Raw genomic sequence first — 13,865 nt, forward strand, 5'->3', positions numbered from 1 at the left:
GCAAGGCCTCCACAGACACCCCCATCTGAGCTGGCACTTCCCTCCAGGGGGACACACTCAGCCTATGGCAGAGACCCTTGCTATCCTTCTGGAGGAGACCTTAAGCTCCTGGGATAAGAACGTGTCATTTCTGTGGTCTGTCAAGCACGGTCTTACAGCACAGTGCTGAGACGCAGTAGAGGAGACTCAGCAGGAGTTCAGGATGCAAATGGGAACAGATCTTCCTCTACTTCTATCAGGAAACAGGGCTTCTCCCTGAAAGAGCCGCTTCATTGGAAGAGTCCCTGATGCTGGGAAAGACTGAGGGCAGGAGGAGAAGGGGCAACAGAGGATGAGATGGTTGGATGGCATCACCGACTCGATGGACATGAGTTTGAACAAAGTCCAGGAGATAAAGAAGGACAGGGAAGCTTGGTATGCTACAGTCCATGGGGTTGCAAAGAGTCAGACACGATTTACTGACTGAATAACAAGGGCTTCTCCTCAACTCAAATTGAAAATGCCACTTCCCTCTCTTCTGAGGAGAGGAAACTGATCCTTCCTCTCCCCACACCCTGAACGCTGAAGCTAAACTTTTCCAGCTGTTCATGCTCACTGCCTCCACGCTCTCGACTCACTCCAGCCGGCTTAGATTCCTACATGCAGGGATCAGATCAGCGGAGCTCACCAGTGACCTCCACAGACGACCCCTCCATCCACTCTTCTCTCCCTGGAGCCCCTTGAGTGCGTGCCTGCGACCCACCGCCTTTGCGGCTTCCACGGCTCACTCTCTGGTTTCCTTTTTCCCTTTTGCATTTTCCTTGCTGGCACCTGCCCCGTCTCCTACTTGAAAATGCCGGAGCCCCTTGGGGCTCTGGTCCAGATTCTCTTCCCTTCTCGCCCCTGCACTTTTCCCTAGATTGTGTTACATCCATGTGCTTTCTGATGGAACTCCCAGGTGGTGCTAGTGATAAAGAACCTGTCTGCCAGTGCAGGAGAACTTAAGAGGTATGGGTTCAATCCCTGAGCCAGGAAGATCCCCTGGAAGAGGGTATGACAAGCCACTCCAGGATTCTTGCCTGGAGAATCAGAGGAGCCTGGAGGGCTCCAGTCCACAGGGTCACGCAGAGTTGGACACGACTGAGCAACTGAGCGTGCGTGCACATGCTTTCTGATGACTCTCCTAAGTTTCATCTCTAACTCACACCCGTCCCAGACCCTCCTGGGATGCCCCTTCCTAAGCCTCTGAACATGCTGAGACATCAGAACCAACTCCAGGATGAGCGCCCTGTATGGGATTCTGCACTGGCATCTTGGCACTACTCTACTGTCCAGGGCGGGGAACCATCTCCTTAGAATTCCCTTCCCTGCATGATGAGAGCTGGACCAGAGGAAACACAGAAGAGATTTGTAAGCGAGGCAGGGGCTATTACTCTCAGATGGTCAGACATGGGGACAGACAAATGCGGAGGTGCCCAGAAGGAGCCGGTTGGCCCTACCATCCCTGTGTGCACCCACCTTTTTTTCTGACCACCCTGCTGACAACAGAGGCCCTGTGCCCACTTCTACTGACCTGGATGCAGTCTTGCTGACGTCCCTGAGTACCCCCTTCATCTCACTGAGCAGCCCGCTGGGCACAGCTTCTGGGGAATTTCCCATAAGCCTCAGCCTGCCCACCTGAACTGATACTTCTAGGGGTGTGGTGACTTTTCTCCAGTCCTTTATCTCACTTCTTCCAGATCCCAATTCCCCAACTCCACCACACTACATAAGTTCTATTTCCTATACTAAACCCTGTACTTCCAAGACATGTGGGTGCTGTTTTCCTGACTAAACTCTGACAGATATATACACTTCCAGCCCTCATCTCCTTTCCCTCCACTTCTCTTACCTTAGAAATGACAAACTCTATAGAAACGCGATGGTAAATTCTTGACCTCCCCCGTACTCCTACGTCAAAGCCTCCTCGTGACCATAAGGCTAATAAGGACAGAAACCACTCTGGTTTTGATTCCTGACTTATCCATAGCTTGAGAGGACAGTATTGAATGAATGACTCAGTGAATGAATGAATGAACCCTCAAGGTCCGTTCATTTTACCATATCCTAAACAATGGCAACCCCACTCCAGTACTCTTGCCTGGAGAATCCCATGGAGGGAGGAGCCTGGTAGGCTACAGTCCATGGGGTCGCAAAGAGTCGGACACGACTGAGCAACTTCACTTCAAGCAACTAAACAACAAAGACAAAACATCTCTCAAACCCCGCCCTAGTTCAGACCACCCCCATCCTTCTCTCTTTGGTCCCTCCTATAGCCTATGAGGAAAAAGAGATTTGGGGCTGGGGTCCTTAGAACCACGTGGACTCAGAGAGTGCTCAGGTATAAAGAGGAAACAGGCCCATCCATAAGGGGCTGGCTGAGACCCCAGGAACTGAGTTCTGACTCCCGTAGCCTTTAGGACTGTGATGTGATCAGTACCCTCTGAATGAACTGTGTGACTGGTGAACTCTGTTTAGTTTAACGAGTGCTTTGTAATTGGGACCTACACCCAGTCTTAGATTTCTGTTCTGCACCTAGGCTATGGCTCAACTGTATTCCATTCACCATAAGAGGAAACTGCCTGGACCTCCTCTGCTCTGAGATGTGAAAATCCCCTTCTGAAGAGGGGCTTCCCTTGATCGGGCCGTGATCGTGGCCCTACTGGAATGGTACAGAAATAAGATGCCTTTATCTCAGCGACTACCCAGTCCATATGGTCCAGGTGAGGCGAACGTGTCCAGGAAGGCACAATCCTGTGAATGGTGTGAGTGAACGGCGGGGCCAAGCCATCCTGGGATGTGCAGCCAAGGCAAGGGGAGGGGTGAGAGCACAGAGCCAGGGAGAATGGGACAAGAATGGACCCAGGGCAGGCCGGGGTGGCCGGACAGAAATGAGGCACTTGTTGGGCTATAGGCGCTAGGAGAGGCGAGAATGGGTCCATGACCAGTGACGATACTGGCTTGCCCTGGTGCCAAGAAGAGAAGCTGGAAATGGATGTGTGTGCATGCTCAGTCGCTTCATTCCTGTCCGACTCTTTGCGACTCCATGGACTGTGGCCCACCAGGCTCCTCTGTCCATAGGATTCTCCAGGCAAGAAAACTAGAGTGGCTTGCCATGCCCTCCTCCAGAGGATCTGCCTGACCCAGGGATCAAACCCATGTCTCTTGCATTGCAGGTGGATTCTTTACCCACTGGCCACCTGGGAAGCCCCCTGAAAATGGATGGGTCCCTCCCAAAGGACCTAGGCAACTCTGTACTCATTTATTCAGATTAAACCTATTTGAGAGGAGCTGTGAAAGAGGCTGGGGAGGAGGTAAGCACTAGTGATCTGAGTGGGAACTTGGATGGGTTTCCCTCTTGGTTACAAGAGTCAATTCAACAGGATGAACAGAAAACGCAGGTGGTCCCAAGGCCTAGGATACAGGCTGGAACATTCCTAGGACCCTGCCCACAGAGAATCCAAGGGCAAATGTTAAGCTTAAGTCTGATGGCAAGGGATGGAAAGGGTCCTTTATTTGGGCCCAGGTGATACAAGAGACTGCAGATCGATCTACAAACTTCCCTTCAGATGTCCCAGTGTGGTGGAAATAATTATCCCAGGGTGCATAATTGGAAGAGAGGACTTTCCAGCACTGGGGCTTCACCCTACGATCCCAAGCGAGCAGGGAGGACTAGGACAGGCCTTTGCTGGTGTTGACCAGGCACGCAGGTTAACTGAGACCTGCGAGAGCCCGACCACTGGGAAGCCTGACAATGCAGAGACAACCTGGGCAGCACAGACTCAGCGCACATGAGTCGGCGCAAACTCCGGGAGACAGCGAAGGACTGGGAAGCCTGACAATGCAGACAACCTGGGCAGCACGGACTCAGCGCACATGAGTCGGCGCAAACTCCGGGAGACAGCGAAGGACTGGGAAGCCTGAAAATGCAGAGACAACCTGGGCAGCATGGACTCAGTGCACATGAGTCTGAGCAAACTCCGGGAGACAGCGAAGGACTGGGAAGCCTGGCGCGCTGCAGTCCACGGGGTCGCAAAGAGTCGGACACGACTGAGCGACTGAACAGCCGCAACCTGGGCATGAGGGAAGGAGAGGCTCGATGGTGGGGACCTGATTCTCCCCCTGTGTGTACATCAGTCCAGAATGCAGGTGGACCTTGGCAGCTGCCTGCAGACGGTCACGTCCTGCATAAAGCGGCAGCCCCCTGGTGCTGTCCTTGGTGGCCCCCAATATATTTAACTATGAAGAAAGCATATTAGGCTCCAGGAGACGAGTTTACCATCCCTGACCTGGCAAATGTCTGGTTTTCCATCTGCATGGCAAAGGAACGTCTTCCCAGGCTGCCATTCTCTGGGGGAGAAATATGTGAGAGTTGGAGTCTCTGCCTGGTACCGTGCGTGGGGTGGCAGGACCGGGCTTTCCTGCCCTGAGAGATCTCACTGATGACTAGATGGCCCCACTGCGCACAGAGGAGCTGGCCTGACAAGACTGAAAAGCAGTGGTGGTGGACCTGGCGGACAGGGCGGGATTAGCTCGGAAATTCTATGAGAATTTATCCTACAGGCAGACTTGCCCGGGCATAGAATGACATAAGTCCAATTCCAGTCACAACCGTGCCTGCAGGAACTAAAGTTTTCATTCACCTGAATGCCCATCAATAGGGGTTGGTTAGATACCCTCCAGTAGGCTCACACAATGGAAAATTATGCAGCTGTAAAAAAAGGTGTCAGCGTGTTTCTTACACACTAACATGAAAAAACTCCATGATAAACTATTAACAACAAAAAAACCCCACAAGTAACCAGCTACAGTACAAAACAGATAACCAACAAGGACCTCCTGTTCAGCACAGGGAACTAAATATATGTGCACGTTTTCTGTGTACTTTTTCTGTACACTTTACTGAAAATAAACACAACTAGAAATCAACTATACTTCAATTAAAAATAAGCGAATAAGCTATTGAGAAAGTAGCATTGACATATATACATCACCGTGTGTAAACAGATAGCTAGTGAGAACCTGCTGCATGGCACAGGGAGCTCAGCTGGTGCTCTGTGATGCCTGGAGGGTGGGGCGGGGGTGGAAGAGAGGGGGTATATGTGCATATATAACTCATTCACGCTATTGTGCAGCAGAGACTAATGTAACATTGTAAAGCAATTATGCGCCGATTAAAACAGCAAAAATGATGACAAACAGTAAACAAGCTACAGAATAATACCTGGAATATGCATAAAAACCCAGGAGCATACACAAGAAACTAATAATAGTATTTACCTAATGGGCAGAGTCGTGGACTGAGCAGCGGGTGAACAGGAGAGAGTTATGGAGAGGAGGAGTTCCCGCTCCCTCCTGTTTATACTTCCTGGTTCTTGAGCCACACACATGTACCATCTATTTAAAAAAGTTTAAAAACTCCAGAAGAAGAGGAGCGTAGGCACTGAAAATTCTACTCTTGTTCTACATCCAGCCATTAATTTAAATTGAGAAATGTTTCTATTCACATGCAATGATGGGGATAAATAATTACAATAAAGCTGTAGACCATAAAAATAGAAAAATGACTCTCTCGAAGTTAGGATTCATTTTCCCATTGATGGAGGAAATCATTAGCATGCTATTTTGACAGCTCATATTACACGTACAAAATACTCCTCAGTAGTGTTTCTGAAGTATCTGGCAAATAAAGTTGTTTTTGTTTGGGCTTTTTCCCTCTGTATTCAATACTGAGGGATCAATTCTACTAACTGCACAAGTAAAACTAATCTCTAGGTTGAAAATGACATTTCTAAAATGGCAACCCACTCCAGTACTCTTGCCTGGAAAATTCCATGGATGGAGGAGCCTGGTGGACTACAGTCCGTGGGATTGCAAAGAGTCGGACACGACTGAGCAACTTCACTGACTTCACTAAGGGGACAGACAAGGGGGTGATGATGTTCTTTGTATTTCGAGCCTGTGAAAACTTGAATGTTTCTTTCTCAACATCCTGAAATACTGATTTGGTTTTCTTTCTGAGATGTATTCAGTTATCAGGACAAAAGGACTTCACTGGTGGCGCAGTGGTAACGAATCCACCTGCCAACACAGGACATGTTGGTTCGATCCCTGGGTTGGGAAGATCCGGAGGAGGGCATGACAACCCACTCCAGCATTCTTGCCTGGGAAACCCCATGGACAGAGGAGCCTGGCGGGCTACAGTCCATGGGGTCTCAAAGAGTCGAACAGGACTTAGCGACTAAACAGCAACAAGCAGGGACTAATGGCAATTTCTACGAAAGGTAGGACCTGAGTCCTATAGTTCAGAAGGGGGTCAGGGCGAGTGCTGACACGCGCAGCGTCCTGCCCTGCTTCTTCCTGACGTCCCAGGTGGCAGAGGCCTGAGACAGTACGATAGCTGGCACATCTTCCTTTGAATGGTAACACGCTCCCACGTGTCCTAGACTTTCACGGATCTTTTTACGATTCAGCGAAGTTCCTCAGACCTTCTCCTGTCGTTTATTACTGTCTTTTTGCAGCTTAGAATCTCTTTACCTCACTGGCCGAACCCCAGCCAGTATTTCCAGGTGAAGACCTCAGAGCCTGTCACAAAGAGCATCAGCAGCAACCCACGTGCCTCTAGGCAGAGGGGAAATCGAAACACTGCAAGAAGAAACGCACTAGCTTGTTCCCTGGCAGGGTCACTGGCTGAAGGATAATGGCCATGGAAGAAACTCTGCCATGAAAGCGAGACCTCTGTCCACCCTTCGCCCTGGTAGCCTGCAATGGTCTCCTGCCGAGGGGCGGGGAAAGGGCTGCATTTTGGGGAGCACCAGGCTCACTCCCTGCTCCAGCATCCCGAGGGGGAGGTGTGGGCAGAGCCCAAGGGAGGGATGGAGCTGCAGCTCAGAGGGATATCAGGCCCCTCCCGCTAGATTCTCCTCTTCCCTGACTCCGAACCAAAGCTCTGCCCGAGTCACCAGGTTCAAGCCTCCCCGCCATCCTGTGCTCACACTCACGCCATACTCGGGTATGGCATCCTATCCTCCAGGCAAACACCCACGCATTCCCTGTGGATGAAGGCCAGCCCTGAGACACGCCGGCCGTCCTGAACAAGGAACCCCCTGCACGCATCCAAAATGGGGTAGCCACATCCCCTCCCTGCCATAGCACCTACTCGAGCTCTGTTCAAACCTGTGCTCGATAAATCCCTGTGGCCTGGAGCGGGGCACAGATGAGTCGCCTATCCTTAGCCCCCCACAAGCTGCTGTGCCGGACTTGTACTGACTTTGAACATTCCGCTGGTGGCTGACAGAAGCCTTTTTCTAAGTCAATTATTCAGTACATCAGAAGGATACAACTTCCAGCAGTCAATCAGCAGCTCCCAACATGCTTTCTGTTGGAATAATTACTTCTGGGAGTGAAAGGGGCAGAAACAATCTGGACAATATATTCCTGCCAAAGGAAGCTTAGAAAATTAAGTTGCCATCTTTTCCATCACCGCTCCTGGGCACGTGCAATGAGAATTAGAGATTGTATATTAAATGCAATTCTGGAAACTTCCATCGCCAGCACTCAAGGAGAAATGAGATCAGACAACAAAACACAAAACCTCAAACCAGGGCAGGAAGGAAAGTCTGATATCAGGAAACCACTAACACGAACCAGATCTCCTAACAATCAGTGATTTTGTTGGTGATTTATTCACGTCTAATTGAGTTAGGGGGGATTTTCACAAGTCTGGATGGAAGCTGTCAAGTGGGGAGAGATGAGCACAGATGAGGTGTTCGGTATTGAAATCTACAGTGGCCAGCCTACCTGCCTGCCAGTTGTGGTATTAGCACCTGAGTCTCCCTGAGGCACGCTGAGGTTGGCACAGTTTCCAACCAGGCATGCGCAAGCCCAGGGCCTTCATCAGAGCCGTGGCTAACACTGGGAGTGCAAGGGTCCACAGCAGAACCTCATTTCTGGATGTGGGTGCCTAGTGATGGGCAAGTGAGGGAGATGCAGGGAACACGGGCCATCCGGTCTGGTGGAGCGGGGAGAGAGGTGCTGAGGCTTCTGCGGGGAACGGTGTGTGTGTGGGGGGGTGGTCAGAGCAGCCTCGGAAGCAGTGAGGAGGTGCGAGGAGGCTTCTCAGCTGTGGATAAGGATGTGTTAAGGATTGTCAAGGGCTTGGGGGAAGACCTGCCCTGACAAACAGCATGCACAGAGGTCCAGAGGTAAAAGAGAGCTGGGTACGCAGGGGGCGCCCCAAGAAGCCTGAGTGTGTCAGCGGTTCTTCAAGACGGGTGTGGAGTAGGGAGGCTGAGGTTGGAGAGGCAGCAGGGTCAGATCGTGAAGGTACGGGATCCCAGCCGTGGCGCGCACACATGGAGAGCTCCTTTCAGCTGGCGGAAAAGGCAGGCATACTAAAGAGAGAAGTCAGAGGGCTGGGGAAGACAGTGAGACTGCCGTCCGGCAGACCCTGCCTTCCAAAGCCGGCGCCACCACTGTCTATGTGACCTTGGGCAAGGATTCCTCTGTAATCAGGGGATAACACGTTCTTCCAAGGTTGTTGTGAGGATGAGTGCGATAATACACATGGGGCTGAGGGTCCAGGTGACAGAATGGCTGTGCCCACGCTGGGAGAGGACTCCAGTGGATGCAGGTGGAAAAATACGGAAGGGGGAAAGAGGGATGAAGAAACCTCTAGCTTGAGGAAGAGTTTTCGGAGGGAGCGTGCAGACAAGAAGGGGAGAGGAAGAGGGAGTAAACATCCCAGGGATATAACCCACCCTTTGGGCATTTTCTCAAAATATTTGAAAGTATTTTGAAATTGCTTTTTGCTCCTTTTTGCTTGACGGCCTGAGATTCCTCTGACCTGGGACCACGAGTGACCTGTGAAAGGCCCTGTCACCTGGCCCACACAGGCTCTCAGAGGAGCTTGCCAGTGTTGCAAGTTTCAGGGTTGTGGTTATTTTTAGGACTGAACTTTCACAAAAGCCCCTTTCCAGGGTACACATAGCTCTGTGACCCTAAAGCCCTTGTCCACCCACTGGAAGACAAGGCATCCAGAGGCCTGCCTCTGTGGGGAGAGCGTAACTCCCACCCCAGCCCCGGGACTTTCTCATTCTCCGCCTTGTAATTGCAGGGGGTATCACCTCTCTGCATCACCTGCACCCTAGCAGACAATATGAGGCCTCTGGTACTGTGAAGAAGAGGCAGGTGTCTGGGGAATAAACCATGTATGTCCAGAGGGAATCGGAGATGCTTGCCCTCTGTTGATAATTGCATTCCACAGCTTGCTGCTTCAGCAGCCAGAAGCAAACCTGGGCCTGATTAAGCTCTTATTCAATAAGCCTCTCATCCAGGGAAGAACAGGAGACACACATTTTTTAGACCTTTTTTTGGTCAGAGAATGCTCTGGAATAGACTGCTTTGGTCTCAGGACACTAGCCTATACTGAGTCAATGTCATTCTCATCACAGCACAGTAACCAAACTTGATTTATAGTATAGCTTTTAGATATTAAAGAGTTAATGAAATTGTTGTCATGAAAAAGAACAGCTTATACTTTTATTTTAACCATTTTCAAGGTCCCATCTCTTTTTAAAAATTCATTTCTACCCACTTAAGGAAACTGCTTTATCATCTACTTTAAAAAAAATCAGTCCTTGCCCCCTCCACCCGAGGGTGATTTATTTTCTCTGTAGAAAAATGTTAATAACTGGCCAAGGATCTAAATGTTAAATGTAAGGAAAAATGAGGTCTTTGGAAATGAAAACAAATGATACAGTTTTCTTCCTTCAATGAAATAGCTGCTCCCAAAAGACACACAATAAGCAAAGGGGAGAAACAAATGATATCAACTCTAAGTTCCTTGAAAGCAGCCACTCAAGCCTTCTTGTGTTTCTTTCCATCTCGGCATCTCCAGACATTTACAGAACACTTGTGGGCGCCAGGGCTCACTTAGGAAACTCACAGGTCAGGGCAGATGACAAACCCTTTTAACAGATCACCGCAGTGAAACGAGAAAGGTGCCTCCAGGAGAGACAGGTACCAAGACTGCAGAGGCAAGAAGCTCAAAGATAAAGGAGGGCAGGGATAGCTTCACAGAGGAGGGGGCATTTGAGTAGGGTATTGATGGATGAGTAGGAGTTGTCAGACTGGAGGAAGAAGTAGGAAAAGACCCAAGTTGTATGGGGAAAGTGGAATACCCAACCTGAAAGCAAGCACAGCTGAAGAGCATGGCAGAGGACAGACATGTGCTGAAGACAGAAACCCAATTCAGTGCCTAGACGTTATCTTCTAACTGATCAGAAAGGGTCCGGTGCAGTGTTACTTAGGAACTGAACAACTGGCAGTCCAGTGGTTAGGACTCTGTGCTCGCACTGCTGGGCCTGGGTTCAGCCCCTAGTCTGGGAACTAAGATCCTGCCAGCCATTGGCATGGCTGAAAGCAAAGCAAAACAGTGAAATTCATTCCAGGATGCAAGGGTGGCCCAATATTAGGAGACATATTCATACATCATGCTATGGACAGCAAGGAGCCCAAACCATCAACACTAAACATTCACTGGAAGGACTGATGCTGAAGCTCCAATACTTTGACCACCTGATGCGAAGAGCCAACTCATTGGAAAAGACCCTGATGTTGGGAAAGACTGAAGGCCGGAGGAGAAGGGGACGGCAGAGGATGAGATGGTTGGGTAGCAGCATTGACCCAATGGACATGATACGAACACAATCTGGGAGATAGTGAAGGACAGGGAAGCCTGGTGTGCTGCCGTGCATGGGTCCAAAAAGTCAGGCATGACTGAGCAACTGAATGACATGCAATATTACAGAAATCATTCTGGCTGCAATGGAGAAGACAGACCAGCAGGGGCCCATCCTGAGTTGCGAGGCCAGGGAGGCAACTACCACACTGGTCTAAGTGAGAGAGGAGGAGGGCCTGCAGCAGGGCAGGGGGGTGTGGATGCAGAAGGGCAGGTACCAGGTGGGATCAGCAGGACTAGGGGACCAGTCCCATAGCCTCAGGTTTTCATGCAGAGAATGTGGAAGGTTGCATGCAGGTTGAGAGTCAACTGTATAATTCATGTTGAGAAGGAAAAACCCCCAAACAAACACAAGAACAAAAAAGCAAATGGAAAGAAATGATAGTGGCAAGATGGAAAAAGGTGGGAGGCATCTAGCTGAGAAGATAAAGGCAAAGGGATTCGAGTAGAGAAGACGCTGAATTAGTGTTGCATAGTCTCAGGTATGGAAGAGGTCTTCCCTGATAAATGGTTCCGACCTTTCTTTACATACTTCTGTTGATGGGGAACTCATTACCTGTGGTGTCATCCTGTTCCTAGCTTTGAACCATAATCTTTTCCTCTGGCTCCATACAGCTTCCTTTGAATTTTTACTCTCTGTTAAAATTGCTCAGTGACACTTTATGGAGACCTATTTGATTTAGCACGAAGCAGCTGGATGGCCTGGCAGGCCTCCTATCGGAGAATTCTCCACCAGAGCAGGGCAGAGGCTGAGACAATTCACAAGGCAGGGACACAAGCCACAGGACACATGTGGTTGCCCACTCTTGCCCCTGACCTGGGGTTTTAAGCTACTCCGGCTGGCTGTGCTCCCCTGCCCCATCCCATCCCGTCAGAAAATCAGCAATACCGTGCTGTTGCAGCCAGCAAAGCAGGCAGACAGGTAGGTGATGCCGTCTGCCCCACACACTGGAGTGAAGGAATCGGTTTGGCATTCACAGTTTTTATTGCAGGACGAGTAGGGGTCCAGGGCCGAGCCAGGTGTTGAGCTGGAAAAGAGAGGAGAGGTGGAATCCATCAGAGTAAGGCCATCTTCTTCTGGATCCCCATGGACAGCCCCCTGCCCTCTGGGGTCACAGTGGCCACCGTGGCCATGGTACAGGGAAAGGAAGGGTGCTGGTGTTTGGACTGTGCATGGATACACAGAGGATGCCTTGGCCAGTGTGCTTCCTTCCTGCCTGTCTGACCTCGCAGGGTGGCAGACGAGCCTGGCTCTGTCTGACTTAATGTCAGGAGGAAGCCTGGTGGCCTGCTCGGGGGAGACTGGTGTGGAGAGGAACTGGTATCCTGCGGGCCAGCCATGCTGCGGCCCTGATGCTCCAGACTGGACTCCCAGAGGCTCGTGTAGAAGAGGGAACAGCTGTTGGTACTGGACATATAAGGACTCTCCATAATGCCCTCTAAGGACAAGCCTGATTCAGCTTCAGTTCAAAGTCTTAGGATAATAGACAGGAAATAAGATGTCCTGTAAGAGCCAAATTCCTTCCTTTCTTCCCTCCCTTCTCTCCTCCTCCCCCACCCCACATTTAACATGGGTTGGACCCTGCGATTACTAGGTGAGTCTAATGATAGCTTCTTACTGTTTAGGAACTGTTGAAGTCTCTTCTATTTTACAGACTTCCCTGGTGGCTCAGACTGTAAGAATCCACCCACAATGCTGGAGACCTAGGTTTGACCCCTGGGTTGGGAAGCTCTCCTGGAGAAGGAAATGGCAAGCCATTCCAGCATTCTTGCCTGGAGAATCCCCATGAACAGAGGACCTGGAAGGCTGTAATCCTTGGGGTGGCAACGAGTCGGACACAGCTGAGCTACTAACACACACACACACTTCTCTCCTGTATTATAAGCTGAATTTTAAAATAAAACCTATTTTTAATTTTCTATCTTCACCTCATTCCTAAAATCAAACACCAAAAAGAGGCCCTTGAATCCTCTGGGGAGTGAGCGTCTACCTGTCTCCCCAGTGCTCTCCTGGCCGTGCTGGGAGACAGCCTTTAAGTGGAATTCTGTCCTCCCCACCCAGAAGGTTCACACACATCCTTCAACACTGGAAGGAAGATGCGGAGGCATCACCAACTTCCGGGTCAGGGTCTCTAGGGACGAAGCAGGCTCCATTAACCCTAACCTACCCCGGGGAGAGGGTCTTGCTTCCCTGGCAGGCAGGGGATGGTGGGGCAGGCGTGTGTGTGTGTGTGTGTGTGTGTGTGTGTGTGTGTGTGTGTGTGTGTGGGTGTGGGTGTGTGGGTGTGGGTGTGTGGGTGGGTGGGTGTGGGTGTGTGGGTGGGTGGGTGTGGGTGTGGGTGGGTGGATGAGGGTGTGTGTGTGTGTGGATGTGTGTGTGTGTGTGTGTGGGGGTGTGTGTGGGGGTGTGGGTGTGGGTGTGTGTGTGGGGGTGTGGGTGTGGGTGTGGGTGTGGGTGTGTGGGTGTGTGTGTGGGGATGTGGGTGTGGGTGTGGGTGTGTGGGTGTGGGTATGGGTGTGTGGGTGTATGGGTGTGTGTGTGTGGGTGTGTGGGTGTGGGTGTGGGTGTGTGGGTATGGGTGTGGGTGTGTGGGTGTGTGGGAGTATGGGTGTGTGTGTGTGGGTGTGTGGGTGTGGGTGTGTGTGTGTGGGTGTGTGGGTGTTGGGTATGGGTGTGTGGGTGTGGGTGTGTGTGGGTGTGGGTGTGTGGGTGTGGGTGCGTGTGTGGGTGGGTGTGGGTGCGTGGGTGGGTGGGTGTGGGTGTGGGTGGGTGGGTGTGGGTGTGTGTGTGGGTGGGTGGATGAGGGTGTGTGTGTGTGGATGTGTGTGTGTGTGTGTGTGTGTGTGTGTGGGGGGGGGTGGGGGTGTGTGGGTGTATGGGTGTGTGGGTGTGGGTGTGGGGGTGTGGGTGTGTGTGTGGGGGTGTGGGTGTGTGTGTGGGTGTGTGGGTGTGTGTGTGGGTGTGTGTGTGTGGGTGTATGGGTGTGTGTGTGGGTGTGTGTGGGGGGGTGTGGGTGTGGGTGTGTGGGTGTGGGTATGGGTGTGTGGGTGTGGGGGTGTGGGTGTGTGGGTGTGTGTGTGTGTGTGTGTGTGTGGGGGGGGGTGT

General features: G+C 51.2%; 1 protein-coding gene across 1 annotated transcript in view; it reads right to left on the bottom strand.

Moving 5' to 3' along the window:
- SLCO3A1 (solute carrier organic anion transporter family member 3A1) overlaps positions 1-13,865 on the bottom strand; it is a 374,177-nt gene that overhangs the window by 27,095 nt on the left and 333,217 nt on the right. The window contains exon 7 of the mRNA XM_068991286.1: positions 11,649-11,787. Coding sequence (XP_068847387.1) covers positions 11,649-11,787 — 139 coding nt within the window. The remainder of the gene's footprint in view (positions 1-11,648; positions 11,788-13,865) is intronic.

The sequence above is a fragment of the Capricornis sumatraensis genome, chromosome 19 (assembly GCF_032405125.1).
Source record: "Capricornis sumatraensis isolate serow.1 chromosome 19, serow.2, whole genome shotgun sequence".
In the NCBI taxonomy this organism is placed as follows: domain Eukaryota; kingdom Metazoa; phylum Chordata; class Mammalia; order Artiodactyla; family Bovidae; genus Capricornis; species Capricornis sumatraensis.